Source organism: Myotis davidii, unplaced genomic scaffold, assembly GCF_000327345.1.
Source record: "Myotis davidii unplaced genomic scaffold, ASM32734v1 scaffold18, whole genome shotgun sequence".
Lineage (NCBI taxonomy): Eukaryota > Metazoa > Chordata > Mammalia > Chiroptera > Vespertilionidae > Myotis > Myotis davidii.
Window position 1 is genome coordinate 9,865,937 of NW_006292696.1, and position 24,064 is coordinate 9,890,000.

General features: G+C 36.8%; 1 protein-coding gene across 2 annotated transcripts in view; it reads left to right on the forward strand.

Annotated features, from left to right (window-relative positions):
* GABRG2 (gamma-aminobutyric acid type A receptor gamma2 subunit) overlaps window positions 1-24,064 on the forward strand; it is a 110,474-nt gene that overhangs the window by 17,589 nt on the left and 68,821 nt on the right. For both annotated transcript variants that reach the window (XM_006766326.2, XM_006766325.2), the window contains exons 2-6: window positions 9,627-9,778; window positions 11,286-11,353; window positions 13,372-13,592; window positions 16,674-16,756; window positions 20,002-20,139. In XM_006766326.2, coding sequence (XP_006766389.1) covers window positions 9,627-9,778; window positions 11,286-11,353; window positions 13,372-13,592; window positions 16,674-16,756; window positions 20,002-20,139 — 662 coding nt within the window. The remainder of the gene's footprint in view (window positions 1-9,626; window positions 9,779-11,285; window positions 11,354-13,371; window positions 13,593-16,673; window positions 16,757-20,001; window positions 20,140-24,064) is intronic.

Consider the following 24,064-nt stretch of genomic DNA (forward strand, 5'->3'; position numbering starts at 1 on the left):
AATTACCCGCCTGGCACTTAGTGAAGGGGTTTTATTCCCTCCCTAACTTCAGGGGGAAATCTCTACCTGGGGAAACAACCTTTCTCAGAGAGGTGACCTTGGTTAAAACACATAGTGCCAAGAAGGTGAGCAAACATATTAAGAACAGTATGCCATATATGCCAGGTCCCTTGAAACAGCAAGGATGGACCGGCTCCCGGCACATGTTGCAGTAGTTCACTAATTTGTATTGTCATATATTATTTCAGTGTGTGAATATACCATATTTTATTTGTCCATTCTCCTCTTGATTGTGATTCTAGTCATTTCTATTACCAATAATGCAACTGTGAGCATTCTTGTGCCTGTTTTTGAGTAGACATATGCATGCATTTCTTTTAGAAATCTAGGGATGGCCTTTCTGGGTGATTGGATTACCTGCATGCTCATTATTAGAAGATAATGCCAAAATGTCCCTCCAAATAGCATTGGAGTCCTTGCTGCTCCACATTCTCCCACTTTCACTTAAGAAGGCTAAAACAAACAAAAAATAGTAACAAGGGGGCCAACCCAGAGAAAATGGACTTCGGTGATAATCCTAGAACAGTGATGGCGAACCTATGACATGCATGTCAGAGATGACACACGAACTCATTTTTTTGGTTGATTTTTCTTTGTTAAATGGCATTTAAATATATAAAATAAATATCAAAAATACAAGTCTTTGTTTCACTATGGTTGCAAATATCAAAAAATTTCTATATGGGACACGGCACCAGAGTTAAGTTAGGGTGTTTCAAAATGCTGACAACCCGAGCTCAAAAGGTTCGCCATCACTGTCCTAGAATATGACCTGATATTGATGGTCTTTGCTTATTTACACCTCTTGCCCCCAGGGAATGTTGTAAGTTGCCTTCTCCACACTTTTCCTCCTCACCTTTTTAATTATCCCAATTTTCATTTGGTATTTATGAAACCCATATGCTTTTTGAGAAGGCGATTCCATCTTTGATACCAGTGGTAGGACAGGAAATTAGACTAAATAATTAATATAGTCCAATACTGTAAACAGACATATCAGTTTCAAAGTATTCAGGCTAATGATACTCAAAATGAGACAGGCTTTGTAATTATATATGTCAGTGCCTCCCAATTTAGTTTGGATGTCCTAATTCTTGCAATAAAGTTCATCTTAGCTAATAAAATCATACGCATTTATTTGATATGGGTCATTCGTGATTGCTAGTAAAATACACAGTTTGCACATATTGGAAAATATAGTTCTGATAATGGACTGAGTCAAATAAACACACTTGGCAACAGCTGTTATTCTAACATTAAAAATGACCTAGGCATGAGCTAAGGAAATCATTATTAGTAGGACAATTCAATATCAGAATTGATACTTAGGGACTTACTTCCCTTCCCTAGCTCTACTCTGTGTATAATGAGCACCTGTGCATTGAGCACCTTCCTAAGAGGTTCTGGGCAGTATATGCATGTCCTTCCTGGGAGGTATAGGATCCCAGAGGCTACTAAAGGCCCTGTATGGAAGTGCCATGGGTGCCCCAATGCTGCTATTCACTGAACACACCACCACAGTGTCCCTCAAAAGCTCCCAGTCCTCCAGAGTCCAGACAGTACTGAGTCCCCTCCTCCCATGATCAGACTCAGACCTATGACCTTTGATGATATCTACTCACTTTGCTAGTACACGCCTGCTCCTATACTTTCTACTAAAATCTACCTTTTGCTTTGGCTGGAGGAACCCTATGAAATGACCTCGCTTACATGTATGCCTTGCCCCTGCAGTATGCATTGCTTTCTAAGCCCAGAAATTGTTTTAGTGGGGCATCTTATCATATCCATTAAGTGAAAATTGTGAGCTTTGCTTTTATTCCTCAGCGTGGGGAAATCAAATCATTGGTATCTTCAATGGCAAGCTTATGAAATTCGAATGTTATTAACTTTGTGCTGAGGGTGCCATACTTTTATTGAGCTCAGGCATGAACTAATTTATTGCCCTAAGGGAAATTAGCTTAAGCAACCATTCATTTTGGTTGATCTTATTTTTTTTGACGAATGTCCAGTGGCAGATTCTCTGGCCCCAAATCCTGTTTAAAAGCCTTGTGGCATAATGGTATGACATTGTGGTTTTGGCAACCTAAAGCGCCTATTGGTAAATATCATTGTTTTCCTTCAAATCGAATGGTGTTTGGCATCATGAAGACAGAATACATGTATTTCTCTGACACAGATATGGAAATAGGGATAACAATAGAACTATCAGTGTTTTAAGGATTAAGTGGAAAAATATATGTGAGTCCCCAAGTTATTCTTAGAACAAAGTGAATATTTACCAGTAGCTAGTGCTGGTTTTATTATTTACCTTAGGAAAACTAGTTAGCAAAGTAGTTCAGCTGGTTAGCGCATCATTCAATATGCCAAGGCTGTGGGTTCGACTTCAGGCCAGGCACATACAAGAAGCAACCAATGAATGCATAAATAAGTGGAACAACAAATCAATTTCTCTCTCTCTCTCTCTCTCTCTCTCTCTCTCTCTCTCTTTCCCCCTCTCTCTCTCTCTAAAAATCAATTTAAAATGATTCTTCCCAAAAATCTTAATTAAGCATGTCCTCATGGAATATATAATCTAGTAATAGAGACAATGGATAAGTCAATCAAAAATACACATTATGAGAGCATTACCCTAAGTGAAATAAGCCAGTCAGAGAAAGAGAAATATCACATGATCTCACTCATATGTGGGATGTAATGATCAACATAATTTGATGAACAAAAATAGGTCCAGAGACAAATGGCAGGGGAGGTGGGGGGAGGGGTGTTAGAGAGCAACCAAAGGACTTGTATGCATGCATATTAGCATAACCAATGGACACAGACACTGGGGTGGTGGGGGCTTGTCCGGGTGGGAATGGCTGGTGGGGCAGGGGGGTGTCAATCAGGGAAAAAGGAGACATATGTAAAACTTCAGCCAATAAAACACACCCACACACACATTATGACAAATGCTAAGAAGCAAATCAGGGATTGGATAGAACATACAAAGGTGGAACAGGTGACACAGGTCATTAAACAGTAACAGATGGCCTGCATGAGAAGGTGATGCTTGTGTTGAAAATTGAAAGTGAAGAAGGAATAAGCCATGCCAAGCATTGTTTTGGCAGATGGAGAGAAGGAAAGATTATCTGTAGAAAGGACAATACATGCAAAGGTATAGGAGTTTGGCCAGGTTTCTGGAACTCCACAAACTCACAGGTAACACCCTGATGTAAGGAACAACACATTCTCCTATTACTGATGCTTTCGGACTGTGAGAATCCCAACAGGATCTTATAGCCTGATGAGAACTTAGGGTAGCAGGGGATCCCTGTGGTTGTAGTAAAAGGAAAGAATGGATTTTAAGTTATATAGTGGAGATACACAATACAGGTAACATTGATGGAGCAGAAAGTCCAGTGCACAGGAGTTTTTAATAGGAAATTTTCAAAAGGTTTTATTTTGCTGACATACTAGCATATGTATTGGGAGATTTATGTTGACATCTAAAATATTATGCTTTTGACTCATTGCACCAATGAAATTAATCCAAAAATTGTACCAATAAAAATATTAATGGTTCAAAGGAATCAAATACTAATCACTTAAAATATTTCAAGTATAAAAATAAATGTTTTTGTTTATTCAACTATTTACCTACTTGTGTCAGAGAATATCTATCTCTATCTTTATATACAGGGTGTCCAAAAATGTATATACACTTTAATAGCTGATAGTTCAATTTTGAAAGTGAAATATATTTTAATAAATACTGACTTTATAATTATTCAAAAGATGTGTATACATTTGGGGGACTGTATATGTAATCTGTCTTTATGAAGCCAAACTATAGATTTAAAGGTACCTAAATGAAATGTTTTTATATTCATCTAAATGTTTGCTGTTGTACTACCTGGGGAAAATACAATGACTAGATTTTCCCCTCACAAAACTTAGGGCTTCTTTGAATCTATGGGAATCTGAAATACCTGAAATTGAAGATTTCATAAACTGCATTATTAATGTTCACAGTGGCAAACATCTAAAATGTAACAAAATTAAAATATTTAGAATCTTCTACATTAATGAGAGCAATCTCTCATTATACAATGTCTACCCAGTATTTGGTTTATTTTTATAAGCCACTTGTCCTAAGTAAAAACATTTTTTGTTTCTAATTATAAACGTGAACTCATTACATGTTTGTATTCATGCATAAATTTAAATCATGCATAAAACCGTAAATAAAAATTAATAATCTAATTCATCACATGGTGAACCAGAGTCATATCTAAGGTATGAACCTGGGAATCTATATTTTTAAAAGAGCTCACCCCAGTACACACACATCGCAGAGTGAAAACCACTTATTGAAACATTCTACTATTGGGATTCTCAAATTTAAATACATATATGAGTCACTTGTAGATGTTGTTAAAACAAAGATTCTGATTCAGGAATCTTTGTGGGGTTCAGGGTTCTGAATTCCTAGCAATTTTCCAGGAGATGCTCATTTTGCTGTCCAAAGTGCTGGGTCAGATGGCTTTCTAACAATTTTTTGAAAGCTTTATATTTTGTCACTGTCTTTCAGAAATTATCACTTAAACTATTTAAAAAGTTTCTATTATGATAAGATAATTTAAGAGTAATTTCAATGTTAGCTCTTCCCCTTTGTAAGTTTTATTTTTTTTTTAACTAGAGGACCCATGCATAATCACTTCTAGAGGCTATTTATTTAAATAGGTGCCTTCAGCTAGAAGTTTGAATTTGTGTTTGCTCTTATCCCTCTCAATGTTAAGCAGATTTTCTTGAATCTTTATCATTCAAATAGAGGCCTGGTGCATGAAATTCGTGCACGGGGATGGGGGGTCCCCTAAGCCCAGCCTGCACCCTCTCTAATCTGGGACCCCTCTCACAATCCTGGACCACTGGCTCCTAATTGCTCCCCTGCCTGCCTGCTTGGTTGCCCCTAACTGCCACCCCTGCTGGCCCGATCACCCCTCACTAACTATGCATGCTGGCCTGGTCGCCTCTAACTGCCCGCCCCCCCCCCGCTGGCCTGGTCTCCCCCAACTGCCCCCATGCCAGCCTAGTCACCCCTCACTGCCCCCCTTCCAGCCTAATCGCCCCCAACTGCCCCCCCCGCTGGCCTGGTTGCCCCAAAATGCACCCCCTCCTCACCGCCAGCCTGGTCACCCCTAACTGTCCTTCCTGCTGGCCTGATCGCCTCTTACTCCCCCCCTCCCCCCTGCTGGCCTGGTCACCTCCAACTGCCCTTCCTGCTGCCTGGTTGTCCCTCATGGCCCTCCCGCCAGCCTGATCGCCCCATGCAGCCTGTTTGTTCAGTCATTTGGTCGTCCCTCACTAACTCCCCTGCTGGCCTGGTCATAGGCAGCCATCTTGTGAGGGCATGAGGGTTAATTTGCATATTACCTCTTTATTATATAGGATTAGAGGCCCTGCATGCACAAAATCATGTGTCGTTAGGATCCACAGGCCCAGCCTGGCCTCCGTCGCTGGCCTCTGCCACCTTGTGATACTATGTGAAACTCCCCACCCTGGGACGCTCCACGATGCTCGCAGCCCCTCGAATGCTCCACAAGGCTCCCCCAGCCCCGCCACTGCTCTGTGAAACTCCCCCAACCCCGTGACTGCTCCGCCAGGCTCCCCCACCCTGTGACTGCTCCACAAAACTCCCCTGCCCTGTGACTGCTCTGCGAAACTCTGCTAAACTCACTGCAGTCCTGTGAAGCAGCCCGCCGCCACTCAACAGTCCCTAGTCCTGCCCACCGCCACCTCCCCCTCAAAGCGAACAGCTCAGGGGCCAGAGGGCGGGGTGCTCCGTGCACTTCATGGTGACCGGTCATCCGTTCAGTCATGATGACACCTGTCTCTTTATATATTAGAATTCCTACCCTGGCATTCTCATGAGGTTCACAATTCTATAGAATGCCTTCTTGAATGGTCATACCTCATTACCCCTATAGCTTGTTCACCTATATATGTGGACGTTTTTGACTCCAAAGAATGATCAAGAAAGAGGCAACATTGAGTGAGAAAGGTTCTTTTTCTTTTTTAAAGACAAATCTGGACACAATCCCAGATTATGCATCAGCCCTATTAATTTAGACCTCAGCTGGGAAAGTTCTGGAGAATAATAACTCCATTTATTTATAATGGAGGGGCTCATTATTTTTCTTCCTGGAAAACATCTGTTTTTATAGTCCTTCTCAGACCATATTAGTTAAAAGGCAGCATCTGTAGAATCAGGTTGTAGTTACATGGTTGGAGCTATTATTATAAACATAGTAAGGGTCTCTTTATACTAATAATTATAATAAACCTGTTTTCAAAACTATGTGTCAGGCATCATGCTAAGCATTAATAACCTTACACAAAAATTCGATATAAACTCTAGTATTAACTTTATTTTCAAATGAGAAGGTTTCATCCTAGCTGGTTAGACTCAGTGGATAGAGTGTTGGCCTGATAAGCTAGGTTAAATAATTTGCCCAATGGCATAAAATAGTGACAGAGGCAAGATATAAATCAAATAAACAGACCTGGTAATTTCTAATTCCCAAGTACATATTCTAGTTTCTCTACTCTGTTTAACCTCTCTGTGGCTAAGTTGGTTTCCTGAAGTCTGAAAACACACACACACACAAAAAAAACAACAACAAAAAAAAAACACCACATAGGGTCCCAGGTTCCATTCCGCAGGTACCTTGGTTGCAGATTCCTTCCCAGCCTGGGCCCTGGTCAGGGCTCCTGCGGAGGCAATTAATTGATGTGTTTCTCTCACATTAATGTTTCTCTCTGTCTTTCCCTCTCCTATTCTCTCTAAAAATCAATGGAAAAGTATCTTCAGGTGAGGATTTAAAAAAGGGAGAAAATGAGTCATGGGCACATAGACAGGCAATGCTGCCACTGACCATTTGAGAGACTAGTTTTCTAGTGGAGGAACTCGGTGAAGGCTTACTGGTCAACATAAACAGGAAAGTGTTTGCAACAAAATGATAACAATGTCCCAGAGGAAGTGGTGCTGGCAAAAAACAAACAAAAAAAAAAAAAAAAACAACAACAACAAAAACACCACATCACTGACACTTTTAAATGAGACCAATTTAAGTACTGTTCTGGCATCCAATAGGTGATAATATTAAGAGAATTATTGGTGCAATTCTGGAAAGTAGCATTCCTTCTAAGCAAGTATCCCTTATCCTTTCATTTGATGTATTTTCCCTCCTAGCTGGCCCAGTAATAGCAATGTCAGTAATACAGCACGTTGAGGCTTGGATAATTTCTTTCTTAGTATGAAGCAGTGCTATAAATAAGCAAACCAAACAACTTACTATATATGTCACCTTCCCTTGAAGAAACTTTAATAAGGTCTATTTGTCTGATAGAGACAGAGAACAGAGAGGCAGAAAGAGAGACAGACACAGAGGGAGAAAGGCAAAGAATGAGGGGTAATTTTTTAAAAGGCCCTATTGCATGACCAAATCAAAAAGGAGTAAAATTCTATTATGATGACATCTAATGGGCCAAATATATTCTTTTCCCCAGTGATTTATTGGAAGGACTTAAAATTTTCTTAGAGAGTTTTTTTCTTACTAAACTAGTAAGATTTGGGTCATAGGATTAGAGTCCCATTAGAGTTCCATTAGGCAGAGTTCACAGTGCTCTGGAGAAATGATGAATTGAGGCCTGAGAGGGATTTTCCTGGCAAGAGAACTGGTGTCTCTGCTGGTTGGAGCTTGTCCAGCCCTTCATATCCTCTACAGGTACGCTATGAAATTCACATTTTGTTTAAAGTTCCTATGCTACTAAAGTGCAAGATGTAAAACACGGGCTATGTTAGGTGTCATGCAGATGTGTGACTCAGTTTGTTTCCTTTTCATAAAGCTTTAAAAGAATATAAAAAGAGATCACTTGCTTATTAAGTTGATTTATGCCAGTTATTACTCTTAAAACATCATCTCCCTGTCCTTGCTGGTGTGGCTCAGTTGATTGAGCATCTTCCCATACACCAAAAGGTCGGGGATTCAATTCACAGTCAGAGCACATATCCAGGTTGTAGGTTCGATCCCTGGTCAGGAGGCAACCAGTTGATGTTTCCCTCTTACATCAACGTTCCTCTCTTTCTCTCCCTCTCCCTTCTTCTCTCTCTAAAATCAATAAAATTGTATTTAAAAATAATAAAAACGTCATCTCCCTCACTCATTCTCAAATCACATTAATTACTTATCAGCCTTCTTCTACCATATTTAATCATCTATCCATCGATCTATTTATCTCCAAGTTACATATATAAAACACAGCCATACATAAGATTATGACTGAAGAAAGGTGATAAATATGGTTTGAAATATATGTGTATATATATATTTCATATATATATATTTACATATACTTTTTTTTATTCAGAGTAATGTGGCAGTGATTTATTTTCTAACAAGATCCAGTCTATACCATATATATTTGGGAAAATATATATATGGTAAATATATGGGAAAAATAAACTGATGATGGGATGGGAAATTTTATATTTTACATTTGTAATTTTTTCATAATAAATAATAGAAAGAACCTATATTCACTGAGTGCTGATAAAAATGAAAATGACAGCTTTTGCAAGGTTTTGCATTGCCCCTAGGTCTGGAAAATACAATCATCTTGTTGTGGGGGGTGAGGGGGATTGGAATGTGGAGCAGTGGAGAGATAAGCTATAGAAATTTTAGTATCTTTCCAAAGTCAGCCTTAGCTTCCGGCCCAATCATGGGGCATAGAAAACTGAGTCAGGATATTATGTGGCTTTCTGATCATTCAAAATAGATAATTTCATCTCTATGATTGCAGTACAATAAGCAATAGTATGAGTTTCCAGTTTAGGAACTTATGCTGTAGTAAAAGGTGGTTTAAAGTCTGCGACTACATTTTCGTTCATAGTCCCAGGTTCTTAACAATCAAAGATAAATGAACCGCCCTTGCCTTCAGTGCAAGTGAGGAGACAAAATGCACATACACACACCCTGGGGGAGGAAAAGGCAGCAAGCCTGAGCTCTCCTCAGTAGTTCAATTGAGGAGGGAGAGGCTCGTCTGGCGGTTTGTGGGAGTGAATCTAATTATCAGTCTCTTACTTTCATTAATAGGTTGAAGCAAGTTAACTTCTCAAAGGAAAAAGAAGTAGACATTATGCCTGAATTCTTAGCCTACATTATGATAGTTTAAGCATCACTTTCACAAAAATAGTGTGTGGGGTTTTATCCCCTTTCATAAGGCTGGGCAAGGTAGGCAAAAAGAACCACTATGGAAAAGGCAAAAACTGGTAAACATAGCCTACTTAGAGATAGGAGGGCAGAGCATTCTGCAAAATGGAAGATTTCACTATTATAAATTATAATGTACATCTATGCAGTCCAATTACCTAGACAAATCCTCAGGTGAAAATTTCCACTCTAATCCATTTTAATGGATTCCTATAACCTGGTGTCACTTCTCCTTTTCCACCAATAGTCTGAAGATAAAAATTAATTTGAGGATAGTCTATGTGTTTTGTAACAAATATTTTTTTGTTTTCTTAGCCTTACTAGCCAAAAATCTGATGATGACTATGAAGATTATGCTTCTAACAAAACATGGGTCTTGACACCCAAAGTTCCTGAGGGTGATGTCACTATTATCTTAAACAATCTCCTAGAAGGATATGACAATAAACTCCGACCTGATATAGGAGGTATGTTGAAGTCCTTTGTACCTTGGTGTGGATCGAAACTCATAAATATGCCTACCATATTAGAAGACAACACTAGCATATTTGATAACCAGAATTATTTAAATAAAACCTTCACTATATGTTATAAAAATAGATAAAAAAAATATAAGTAGCATTCTGGCTTGAAGGTAGGATGGGCATTGATAAGTTCAAATGAGGAAAGATGATTTTCAAGTGAGATTTGAGAGCTAGAAATTCAATTTTTGCTAGGTATCCCAGACAAAGGCTGTAGAAGAAAAGTGACAAGTTCTTTATGAAGAGACATAAAAAAAGCATATTATGATAAAGGAAGGATATACTTGTTACCTATTGCTGTGTAATAAACAACCACAAATTCTCAATGGCAAATTACAATAGGCATTTTCTTAGCACTTGTTAGGGGTGGTGATTTAATGTAAGCCAAACGGGCTGTTCATTAAGGAAATCTGTACTCTCTCTTATTTTACTCCTGGGACCAGCACACTAGCTGGGGGAGTATTCGTCTCATGATAATAGCAAAGAGCAAGAGAGAAAGTAGAAGCTCAAAGGCTTAAATGCTTGTGGTTAGAACTAGCACACTCACTTTTGTCTATATATTATTAGCCAAACCAAATCAGATAGTCAAGCCCAAAGTTCGAAGTAGAGAAGTAGCCTCAGTGAGGTGACAGCAAGGTTGTAGATACAGGGAATAGCAAAGAATTCAATCCACCACTGAGAATTAGGGCACACTTTCAAGGAAAGTGGATAAAAATGAGATACATGTTGAATTGAAGCCAGGAATGATATTATGAACCCTTGTTCATTAAACGTGAAAGGAAAATAGAGCATATGCATTTGCATTTAGTCATAAATGTAACACTTCATGATTTTTACTATCAGACCTCTTTGACAAATAGGTGTGTATTGGGTTTCCATATGGTTTCCTCATATTATTTGATGAGTCACAGAATCCATGAAGTCACTGAGGAAGATTGATTTTCTTTTGGCTAGAGGTATATTTGGATAAAGCGGTCACAAACGGAACCAACAGGTGCAAATATTCCAAAACAATTCACAATACTTGTTGCTCTTTATATCTACTTCATGTTTCTCATGCTTATTTTTATAGGTCACTAAGTAGTTATTTTTTTTCTAAATGGGGCAAGTCAGGTAATAATTCTCAAATAGATTTCAGAGCTTGAAGGAAAAATGGAAAAAATTCAGGATATCTGAAGGGGTTGGGGGGGGGGAATCTGAGGAGTTTTTTCTTATTTGTTTATCTTTACATAGTCTTGAAAGGAAAACCAGTTTTGAAACTCTACTATGCTTAGTTATAGCATTTACATGCTAAATGGAGATATTTCGTTGAAAACAGAGTCATTTAAAAGAAGAGAATTAGTCAGTGGCACTAAATTAGTGGTAAATAAACCACTTCTAAAATGACAAAGTAAATGTATTTCTAGAATAGCACAGTTTAAAATATTGTGCTTCTCTGTGGTTCTCTTTACAGTGAAGCCAACATTAATTCACACAGACATGTATGTGAATAGCATCGGTCCAGTGAATGCTATCAATATGGTAAGTTTCTAATAGTTTGTCTATATTATTAGCATACTAAAGGGTCCATGTGGTATGATGAAAATAGCAATAAATATGCCAAATGCTCTATCAGAAGGGAGAATCTTTCAGTTTTTCTCTCTTGCAACATAAGGATAATTTTAATGATTTGTTATGAGAATTAAATGTGATCATATGTATAAAATTAATTTGTGTAAAATGTTATATTTAAAATTCAATAACCGTTTACTTGGTAAGTACTGCTTACTACAAAATACAATATAGGGCTCCACTGCTTTTTAGAATAGTGTTGGTGTGGAGAAGGCATAGTTTGCTTCAAATCAGAACTGTTTCTCAGAGGAAATAATTGATTAGTTGTAACAATAAATGCAAGTTATTATTGTGTAACACTTTCTATCCAAATCTGAAATGAGAAACTAAATTGGAGTCTATAGTATAACATCATATAATATAACATAACATCGTAATGCTAACACCTTAAAATAGTGTTTACCAAGCTAGCAATTAGTACACTCTACTGAGTCAAAAATATGAGGAACTTTAATTGCTCTCAATTGGGGTGATTAAAAAGTATACCACCACCTGCATAATTCACAAAAATAAGCTTACTTATTTAACCATTAAACAAATGCCAACACATTTCTTCTTTACATCTAAAACTCTCAGAATATTTAGCATTTTGATGCAAACTATAAATCTAAGAAGGCATAGAACTTTTACTTTCCAGAATACTAGTCCCCAGAGCTACTGGTTTGATTAATCTTAAAGCTCTTATTTTTAATTTTCATTATTTATTTGTATGTGTTTTGCCAAAGTGTACATCAGAAATTGTTAATTTACTTTCCTTACTGGCATTAATTCATTGACAACGAATTTCACAAGATAGGTTCCCTTCTCATGCTGTATAGACTGCAAATATGGAATTCAATGGTGAACCAAGTGCCATGTCTTACCCCAGTGGAAATGTAGTCAAGTGCAATGAGGTGTGGCAGCAGGAGGTACTGGGAAATAATACAGAACAGTAAGGATGAGGCAAAGTAATGATAGTCAAACTAGAATTTGGGTGTTCTGATGCCAGGCCTCATGGTCTGAATTCACATCATATTTAATTCTCTTTGATTACAGTCAATCACTTGCCACTTTAGTGGTATGCCCTTGAGAATAATCATTGCGGAGTAATTAATCACCACAGCAATGTGGCATTTTGGGAATACGCTTTGTGATAGAGATTAGTAAAGTGTTAAAATTATTTGGAATTGGTTTATTTCTTCTTGTTTGGAGGAAAAGACAACAACTATAATAGTTTTGTGTGTTTTTTTAAAGGTTACCTTGTATATTATATTGGTGTTTGCTATCTGCCAGGCACACTGAAAAGCACTTGATGTGTGTTCTCTTTTTCTGTCCTCACACCACCTAGCAAGATAGATTCTTTAGGGTCCCCATGTTATTATGAGGTGACTGAGGCTCCACAGCTCCAGTTTAGGACTGTGTTAAGTATTCTTCACTTTCACTCTACAGCAGAGGTTCTCAACCCAAGTGATTGTCTTCACTGAAACATTTAGTAATGTCTAGAGGTATTGTTTAGTTGTCACAACTTGGTGGGTGAGGTTTGTGTTGGTGCTACTGGCATCTAGTGAGTAGAGGCTAGGTATGCTCCTATCTTAAAATACACAAGACAGCCCCCAAAACAACATATTAGATAGCCCAAATAACATGAGAAACTCTGCTCTATCAACATCAAATGCAAACAAATGTACCAGGGCTCTGATCTTTTGCCAGAATTTATTTAGACCATCCTTTTTATTGTTTATTTTCTTTCATAAAAATATCAACTCGTCTACCAGAGATAGTGAGTCTCCTTAGCAAAGTCTTTGCTTTCTTTTGGACTATTCAAAGCCAAAGTGTAGCTCAAAATAGCAATGAGAACAAAGATGACAAATACCAAAAAAAAAAAAATGCTCTACAATATAACCCAACTGAAATATAAATATTGTGATTCATCTTTTTCTTTGTAACAGGAATATACAATTGATATATTTTTTGCCCAAACATGGTATGACAGACGTTTGAAATTCAACAGCACCATTAAAGTCCTCCGATTGAATAGCAACATGGTGGGGAAAATCTGGATTCCAGACACTTTCTTCAGAAATTCAAAAAAGGCTGATGCACATTGGATAACCACCCCCAATAGGATGCTGAGAATTTGGAATGATGGTCGAGTGCTCTACACCTTAAGGTATTCTTTCAGAAGAAAAAAAAAAAGAGTAATTGCTGGGAGTAAAACCAAGATCAACCACACTCTCCTTGAGACCAAACACACACACACACACAAAACCGCCAAGCCAACATCAGGGTTGCCATGTTTGAACAAAATAGTATGTGACACTACAAAATTAGTTTTCTTTCTGTTGTCAGTAAGCTTTTTCAAAGGACTAGAAATAGGTGAAACTTATTTTCTATGACTGATGTGAGAACTCTTTTTTTCCTCACAAGCACATAAAATTTTCCTTGCCTTTGTAAGATCACCTGATCTTGCATCAATCTTGGCTTTTGTGTGTGTGTGTCCTGCTACTTTAAAATATGGAAACTAAAACATAGTCATCCTTAGGACTACTAGTTGTTATGCTTGGAAATGTCTCTGTTTCCAAGGAAACTGTTGCAAAAGAAGATTTTTTTTTTATATGCAGAAGTCTCCTGTATGTCTTTCTCTTTTTAGCTACACAATGGCAAGTACCTAGAATGAATTCCATCTCCCAGCACCAACTCCCCACTACACTTGTAGGCTGTTTGAATTAATTTACTGGCTATTTTGAAAGACATCTTTAGGGAAAACTTGGAGCTTTTTTTATTTTCTGAAGTTAAACATTAATATTTGGGAGGTTTTCTATGCCATTATCTTAGCATAATACTTAGATGTATTTAAAATAATTCTATGCTGGATTTTTTTTTTCATTGGTGAGCAGATATTACTAAATAATATAATAGAGAAGTACATAGGCTTAAAAATTAGACAAACCTGGCTTTAGTTCCTAGCTCTACAGCATACTATCTATATGTACTAGGGCAACTCTTCAGAATTTCTTTGTACAGGACTTGGGGGCAGCTATCTGTAGCAGGAGTCTTAGTACTAGATAGAAGATATATCTCAAAGCCTTATTTGTACAGTAAGTTTGATGTTTTTAGTTGGTTACACTTTTATTGAGAGGATTTAGGTGGGAAATGATGGGGATTATTCGGAAGGAAGGCATGACCACTCCACAACACACTCCCCATCCAACTGAGCTAACTCTTACATTTAATTTGATTTCTATAAAATAGAGATGATGATTCTTATGGAGTTGTTAGAAGGACTAAACAGTGTGATAAGAAACGTGCTTAGACTCTGACATATAGTAAGCATAGCAGAGACTAAATTTATTCATAAATATTTTTAGTAAAAGATATAAATATGATTCTTCTAGGTCTTAGCATCCTAGAACTTTTAACTTCCAAATGATTCATGTTAAATGCCCTTGTGACATATGCATAATGCCTTACATAATAGTCAACAAAGAAAATAAAATACTTTAAAATGGCTTCAAACATTTATATCAGTTAAATAGAGTTGATCACTAGGAATAAATGGCTTTAAGTATAGAAGGAAGTCATCATATATATTTTGAACTCATCATGAGTTTTATTAAATTAGACATACAGCGATGACTGTAATTAGCATCTAGTGGAACTCAAAGTTTGATAAATTGGGGCTTGGTCTAAACTTTTGAAGTATTAAGTTACACTATCTCAAGTTCCTTTATATTCTCATAACATTATAGTCATTTTTCTCACTTCCCTTGATTTGCAGAATCACTACACAATTTTTAATTATGGAAACCACCTCAAAAATGTCACTCATAAAATTTAATCAAAGTTTGAGTGAGTTGCCAATCTATGCTGAGAGATGATTTTATTATTGTTCTTATCTATAATTCATTATGAATGTGTGTGCATAGATATATATGTACGTATCTATCTTGGTTTCTGCAAATGATCTATATTGTTTTCAATTTTAATAATTCTAGTTTAATTTGGAAACATACTAAATATATCAAATTTAATTAAAGTTTTACATATGAATAAAACTAATCTTTTCTTTGAGGGAGCATATAATATTGAGTGACAATGATTAAAACCTCCAGCTTTGGAGACACATCATAATCTTGGGTTCAGATCTCAACTGTGCCACTAGTTTGGTGACTTTGGTCAAGTTCAAAGAAAATAAAGCCATAATAATGCTTATTAAATGATAGAACAATTCACCTTTGCCCCGTGCCATATAAACAATTAATGGCTTAGTGATTATTAGTTTTATTTCAAGATCAGTAATTGCTCTACTATACTACAGAAAAATAAAATCTCCCAAATGAAAAGGCATGCTAAACTGCAAAATCTTTTAAATTAACAAATGTTCATCAAACAACATTTTTATTACTTCAAGGTTGATATCATTGTAAGAAATATAGCTAGAAAAATGTGAAATTTAAAATATCAATCCATCACTAGTACAATTTTAGAGTATGTTCATACTTTCTCCTAAAGTGATCAAAACATCTGAACACCTTTAATTTTTCTCCCTTCTAGAGATCTAGCCCATTGGGATCCAGAAAACCTATATGTTTAATAAGTATTCCCAGATGTAAACTATTTGAAACTCATTGGCAGACATATTCCTAGTATGTCTGTGTATATTTATTCAACATTTCCTGTTTGCCATTAGATATTTTTCTACTTTATAAAACCCTAGTTAATGGCGTCATGGTGTTCCATTATAAAATGCATAATACCCTACTGTGAAACATAGGTATTTTTAAACTCACATATAGTAATTTAATGCTAACAGCTAACAAGTACTTAAAAAAAGTTCTGCTTTAATTACCAGATAAAATCTGAGAATTATCAGCAATCATTTATATGCAAACAGTAAATGAACTTAAGTTCTTAAAACAATTTGTTCTGTTAAATATATTCACTGAACAATTTCATGTGTGCAATTAATTTGCCAAAAAAAATATTGTGATCATAAGGTTTGAAAAAAATGGAGTTGAGGTCAATGAAAATGTTCAGTTTGTGAAAATGAAGGGACCACATTAGGTCTTAAATGCTTTTCTCCTGGACTCTGTGGATTTTTTCAGTGAGAATCATCTTGTGTTAGCCATAAGAATGTAAGATATACTCCCCAAGAATGAAGATGGAGAATGGTCATTAGAAATTGTGCTAATGTGCATTTTTAAAACTATGTCTAAAAAATTTTAGTTATCTTTCATATGTTTCTGTTTAGGTTGACAATTGATGCTGAGTGCCAATTACAGTTGCACAATTTTCCAATGGATGAACACTCCTGCCCCTTGGAGTTCTCCAGTTGTAAGTAACACTCATTCTGTGGTCTGTAGCTCCTCTCACCAATAGTCTAATTGCATTGTTAATTAATTGGGAGATTTACAGAAAATACAAAATTGCATTAAGCAATGTTGTTTTATCTGAAGATTTTGACAGTTTCTTTCAACATAATACCAGCTTGGTCTTTTTAGAGTGATTCTTGCAGAAAAGGGTCTAATTTATCAGGAGTTACAAATAAGTTTCATTGATGTATAAACTTTTAATAAATTGGCAGTGGTTGCTAGGAGTCCTTTGTTGAGGAGAACTGTAAAACCAGGCCTGTGCTGAATAGAAAGGGGTAATGGTGGATTATACATCTCCCGCCCTCCATGGGCCCAGGAGAATAGCAGCACATTTGTTACTTATTTTCTCCCTTACCTGTCAGGCTGCACAGAGATCCAACAGTGCGGTTTGCACATTCCAATTCTGTATACCTGTTAAAGACAACAAAATTAATGACTACCTCCCCCTCTTGGAATTCTAGTAATACCTAGAACTAGTTATCCACCAGTGAGTAAAAGGCTGATTATGGGCATTCCATAGTCCAGTTCAAATTCCAACTCTATCAACATAGACTTGAGCAAATTACTAAATCTCTCATCAGTGAGTCCACATTCCCAGACACCCAAGAGAGATTATAAGACCTGCCCAGCACAATACTCTTTTGTTTGTAAAATGCTTGGTATGCTATCTCAATACACAAGATTCAATAAAAACCTCTATTATTTTTCTTAATTATTATTACCATAATCAGATAATAGACTATAGTAAAAAGATTCATGATGATTCTAGCATAAATTACAATAAGCTTTAGTAACCTTCACATATTTCCTGCCTGAATTAAAAACAAATATTTGTCTCACTACTTGTTCAGCAAACGTGTTAGGTTGCTCACCTCCTCCTTATTATTGATCTGCCAACTGTACATATAAAACAATGAAAACTGATTATGAATTTTAATTTTTTTAGTTTCATAAATATAATTTTCCAGCCTTGGATTGAAGGAGACTCCTAAGAACCAATTAAATCATAATAGCCATCATTTAAAAAAATCAGTGATGAAGCCCGGCTAGCTCAGTCAGTAGAGCATGAGACTCTTAAAAAAATCAGTGATGAGAGAATCAATTGTTATTTTATCACTACAGCAATTCCAGATGGAACTAAAGGAAAAGCATCACTGTATCTTATATAATAAAAGCCTAATATGCTAATTATCTAGTCATCCAGTTGTCCGTTCAACCAATCAAAGCATAATATGCAAATGATATGCTAAGGTCACTCAACCGTTCGCTATGACATGCACTGACCATCAGGGGGCAGACGTTCTGACCAGTCAGTTAGCTTGCTGCTGGGGTCCAGCAGATCAGGACTGAGCGAGATGGCTGGACATGCCCTGGAGCCCTCCCACAGTCCCTCCCCAGCTGGCCAACCTCCCACATCACTCCCCAGGCCCAATCATGCACCAGTGGGGTCCCTTGGCCTGGTCTGTGCCCTTTCACAATTGGGACCCCTCAGGGGATGTCGGAGAGCCAGTTTTGGTCCGACCCTGCAAGCCAGGCCAAGCGTGCACGAATTCATGCACCAGGCCTCTAGCATCATATAAACAGGGTTGTGCAAAGTAGATTTATAGTTATTCATATAAAAATACAATAATTTATAAATAATAATATAAGAATAAGCTCTGCCTTGTAATACTCACAACTGTAAACCCACTTTTCCCCCACCCTGTATTTACAAAAGGTTTTACTATAAAACTTATTTCATATGTTTTACTTCATCCAAGAATGGAATATTTTTAAGTGAAAACTTCCCCAAGCTTTAGAAGATTAGATTTATTTTCCTTTAATCTTTCAACTGGGACTACTCCTGAATCAGCTAAGCTTAAGAACTGGTGACTTTTGTGCCTTTACATCACCAATTGACAACCATCTTCTGAACCCAAACACAACTTAATATTACTTATTGCTATCAAAAATTAAATCATAATTACATTCTCCATAGGAAGTTCCTTAATATCATCATTATTTTCCTGTTTCCAGCACATCCTGCCTCCCCACCCCTGCTCTATCAGGGCATACTGCTTTCTCTTTTCCTTCTTCTTAATTAATAAATACACAACAGACACAGAGTTGGACCAAAAGGAAACGAAGGAAAGGAAGACACCAATAATTTTTTGCTAAGTAGTGAATCAGCCTCCGTAATCAAGACTCATCTTTCATAGCATTATTAGTAGACAAACAGTTGAGATGCTTTCTAATTTTTTAAAATCTCTCCCTATTTAACTAATTTTTAATTGAAAGTTTATTGTATTGTTTACTTAATAGTAATGTTTATCCATTAAGTATACATTGATCATTAATTTCATGAAATAAGTATTATCATAACCACCATAAGGAAGCAAATAATTTGTAAAAAATTAAGAAACTTGTCTAGGGCCGTGGTCAGCAAACTGCGGCTCGTAAGCCACATGTGGCTCTTTGGCCCGTTGAGTGTGGCTCTTTTTAAACCTTAGGAGTACCCTAATTAAGTTACTACCTATATAGTTTAAGTTTAAAAATTTGGCTCTCAAAAGAAATTTGAATCGTTGTACTGTTGATATTTGGCTCTGTTGACTGATGAGTTTGCCGACCACTGGTCTAGCGTATTTGGCAAAGAAATGGTACTGATAGTCACTGCATTATCATTATAGATTTCTGTGTATACTAAAATGAAAACCAAACAAAATGAGAGAGAGAATAATTAATGTAAATAGTTGAGGTTATTTTCCCCACCACCTTCTACTAAGGGTGCATGTCCTGGAGAGGAACTTAAGGCTGCTCTTCTCTCAATATTTTCTGTTTCTGCATGATTCCCCTTCCCTGGTTGACTACCCTTCATGCTGAAACAATATCTTACATATGTACGGTCTGTTTATACTGACCACATATATCTCACCCCAATGCAGACTGTGCATATAGTATTTATTAAACCATGTATAGTATATCTGCTTTGCAATTTAAGTGACTTGCAGGGATGCTTTTAGCCTCATAATGTTTAAATCTAACTTCCCTTTAGGATAGAATGTCACTGTATTTATTTTCTCTACGGTGAGACTCTTTAGTTCAGGGTTCTCATTAAGTCATAACTTTATCTCTCTCAGCACATTCTTTGGTGTCTTGTTCCTGGAAGGGGGTTGCTACATATGTTCATTTGTAATCATTTTAAACATGTGCTTTCCCACCTCTTGGCAGATGGCTATCCACGGGAAGAAATTGTCTACCAATGGAAGCGTAACTCTGTTGAAGTGGGTGACACAAGATCTTGGAGGCTTTATCAATTTTCATTTGTTGGACTGAGAAATACCACAGATGTAGTGAAGACAACTTCTGGTAAGATGCATTTAAAGAGAATTCTAAATGACCCTTTAAGAGCTAACATTGTGGTGTATATGATCCAGAAGGCTTTTCAGTAGTTGTCTACAGGTGATATTCAGAAAATTAAAGTGTTTTAATTTACTACAGAAAATTATAATTGGCATTCTTCTATAATCGAATATATATAAATGGATTATTTCAAGCTGAAGCAAATTGAATTCAAATTGGATTAGTAAATTATTTGCTTACTTTCTTTAAGGAAGAATAAGCAGCAATTATTTAAAAAGAAAATATTTAGTAGGTATAGATATAATGCTTCATTTAAGAAATGTTTCATAACATATTGAAGTAGAAGCATTTAAAGTAATTGCACAGAAAAAATCAATTGTGCAAAAATGTAGAAAAGTGACCATAGTGAATATGGACTAATTCTCCATTCAATAATTTAATCTTTTGAACTGACTCCATCACTGGAGTACCAAATAGGTCTGGGTTCAAACCCCAGCTTCATCAATTACCAGCTGTTGATACTGAGAAATTATTGAAATTCTCAGGGCATCAGTTTTCCCAGATAACTAACGTGAACAAAAAGAGCTGTACCACAGGCTTATGTGTAGGAGGAAAAAAGTAAAGTGCTTCCAATTTCAAATATAAACCTTGTGTTCTCCTATTACCATTTATTAAGACATGTATTTCAATTGGTTGAGCTGTTTTCTGTTGATTTACTCACATATACCTGATTTCCCCTCCACACCTACCCTGGATTTTGTAAGACACAGTGACACAGTTTTCTGCTGACTTATAGGGAATAAGGCCTTGGTCTTTTGTACAGAAGCAAATTTAAGACCTATACAAAAATGGAAATTTAAGATTCTACCTTCAAAAAAACCATCCTCAAATTCAAAGAGCTATCTGGCCCTCACATTGTTATTGGCGTTTTCAGATTTCTCCTAAATATTCTTTTATTTTCAAAAAAAAACCCGAATTAGGGTCAAAGAAATGCTCAAATACACATTTTTAAAAGGGGCCTTCTGCTCCATTATTCACTAAAAACTCTGACCATCAAGTACTAAAACAGTGTTTCATTTGGTGCCAAAAAAAGATTCAGGATTGCCTTAGAAGTAAAATCTTCCATCTGTGGAAGGAAGAACATGTGTAAAAATAATCTCTAAGTCTGCACACTTCCAGAATGTGAAATTGAACATCAAGTTCTGTTGTACATTCATATCTATAATTATTTCAGTACCCTAAAACAGAACCCACAAAGTCATGACTAGCCAATCTTTTGTTCAGTTATTTGAGCTCAGAGTTGCATTAAAACCAAAAGGTGATGAGGAAGGGGTTGGCTTTTATCACAGGGGCTAACATCATCCCCTTCCCACTGTCTCATATTGAGGACGATCGAGAGTATTTACTGTCTCTTTAGAGATGCTGCTAGAAGAAAGTGATCCACTTACTGAAAGCACAGCAAGAAATATCACCCAGGTGTCACACTGCTATTAATCTTCCTAGGGAAATCCAAGCAAAAGTGCTAAATACCAGATTTGATACTGAGTAGCATCATCTAATTGATCACTTCTTCTCAATGAAAATTTTAATATTGTAGTTAGTCTTTGCATTGGTCTTCCTGTCCACTCCCTGCTCTTGCTGGTTTGTATTTGTGGGCAGTTCCATTACAGTTGCCTCTGTGAAGAGGGCTGAACTGAAACTGAACACCAGTGCTGAGAGGCAGCCCGATTCTTGTGATGGTTGATTTTGTAATGACTGGAATTTTCCACATGGTCTTTTGTTTGATGCCTGATGTCATTCCTATCTTCAAGCATAGCTCCATAATTAGTTAACATCCACAAAGTTATGTTAACAACTTTCTTGAAATATCAAATTTCTAGTTCTAGTTCTTTTTCATCTTAGCCATTATTGCAATATGGTTTTCTCCTAGACTTATATGAAATGTTTTCCTTTAAGAGCCTTTGTGGAAATAGGGTGAGAATATTGCTTAAACTGGTACCTAGCTTACTGTAGATTTCTAACCTTCAGTCAGTCAAGCCTACCTTTCATGACTTTGTTAAGCAAAGTGACTCTACTACTGGTTCCTTAGTATTTTTTCTTCTTTAAATTGATTTATTATTTTTAGTTATAAAATTTTTAAAGAAAAGTTCATATTAGGGCCATAATTATAAATTAGAAGCATTTGATATGTAAATTTATATCAAAATTTCATTAAAAAACATGTTTTTGTATTATTTAAAATGTTCTTAAATGTTAAGTGCATATATATTTGTGTTCCCCAGACTCTGAATATGTTGAAAAAGAAACAGAAAGAGAGGTATTAGAAAGAAGAGCAAAATACAGCTATTACCAAAGTAAAAACATACTTGATGTAAACAGAACAGAGAAAGCATTTCATAGGAAATAATTTTCTCACCATGGAGACAACCCATGCATCCACCACTCAGATCATCTCCTACCACCAGTTGATCTGTATCACACTTGATTAAAACATTGCCTTGGTGACATTCTGATAAAACTTGAAGAAAGCCTTTAATCCATAGTCAACACATCAAAACAGATTATGGGTCCATAATTTCTTCTCCAAATCATCATGTCCTCCTGGTTAAACTATATCTGAAAATAGTGAGCCAGGCATGAACACTCGAAGAGTCACATCTCTGCCTCCCACACCTAATGAATCATAAAGGCACTTATGAAATATCTTGTGTAACTGTTCTCTATTTAGTTGCCATCGCCATAGTCTTAGTTCACGATGTTGTCTATTATCATCTGGACTATATTGGTAGCCGATTATGTCCGTCCCTGTTTTCAGTCTCTTCTACAATCTATTATTTACACATTAACCATAAAATCTAGCACTTACTGAGTACTAAATACATGCACCATAGCAAGAATTTTACATGAATGACCTACTTTAATTCTCATAACCATACTCATAGTTACTATCATTAACACTGAGGTAACATTGTGGATGAGGAAACTGAGATGTCTAGGGGTTCACTGACTAGCAGGGATCATTATGAAAGATAGGATATAAATTCAAGAGGCTTTCTGGCAGACTCAGGCTCTTAATCATTACACTATGTTACCCCCACCATGGCCCAGGTCGTCTGAAGCACAACTTGCATCTTGTCTCAAGAATTCAGTACATTCCATGAAGCACAAGCTATTGCTCCTAATATGTGAGCACCTGACCTCAAGAACTTCCCAGCTTTTTTTTTTCTATAATTTGCCAGCATGTGATAAAACTAATCTGTTCTGTTTTCTTGAATATATCTAGCCAATCTCACTGAATCTCAGCCCTTTTCTCTATCAAATGGTTTCTCCACTAATCCCCTTCTTCTTTGTGACTTTAAGGTTTAAATAAGCAGCACTTCCTCAATGAGGCCTTCACTGACCCTATCACCAAAACAAAGTCAAACAGTTTTTAAGAATGTGCACCCATGGAGTCAGGCAGCTCACCTTTGAATACTGGCTGGTATACATGATTTAATATAATTAAGTTCAATAATATTGCTGGGTTGCTCTGAGGATTAAGTAAGGTACTCCATTAAAATGCTGAAAACTTTGTCTAGCACATACAACTGACTCAGTATATAAAAGGCATTATCATCATCATCATTATCCCATTAATTCCCCTCAGAGCATTTTCATTCACCATATGAAATCACTAGAGGTCCGGTGCACAAAAATTTGTGCATTTTGAGGGGTCCCTCAGCCCAGCCTGTGCACTCTCGCAGTCTGGGACCCCTTGGGGGATGTCCACCTGCTGGCTTAGGGCCACTCCCCGGGAAATGGGCCTAAGATGGCAGTCAGACATCCCTCTGGCAGCATGGGAGCCCTCAGGGGATGTCCACTTGCCAGCGGGGAGCAGGCCTAAGCTGCAGTCGGACATCCTTTCCACTGCTGAGGAGGCGAGAGAGGCTCC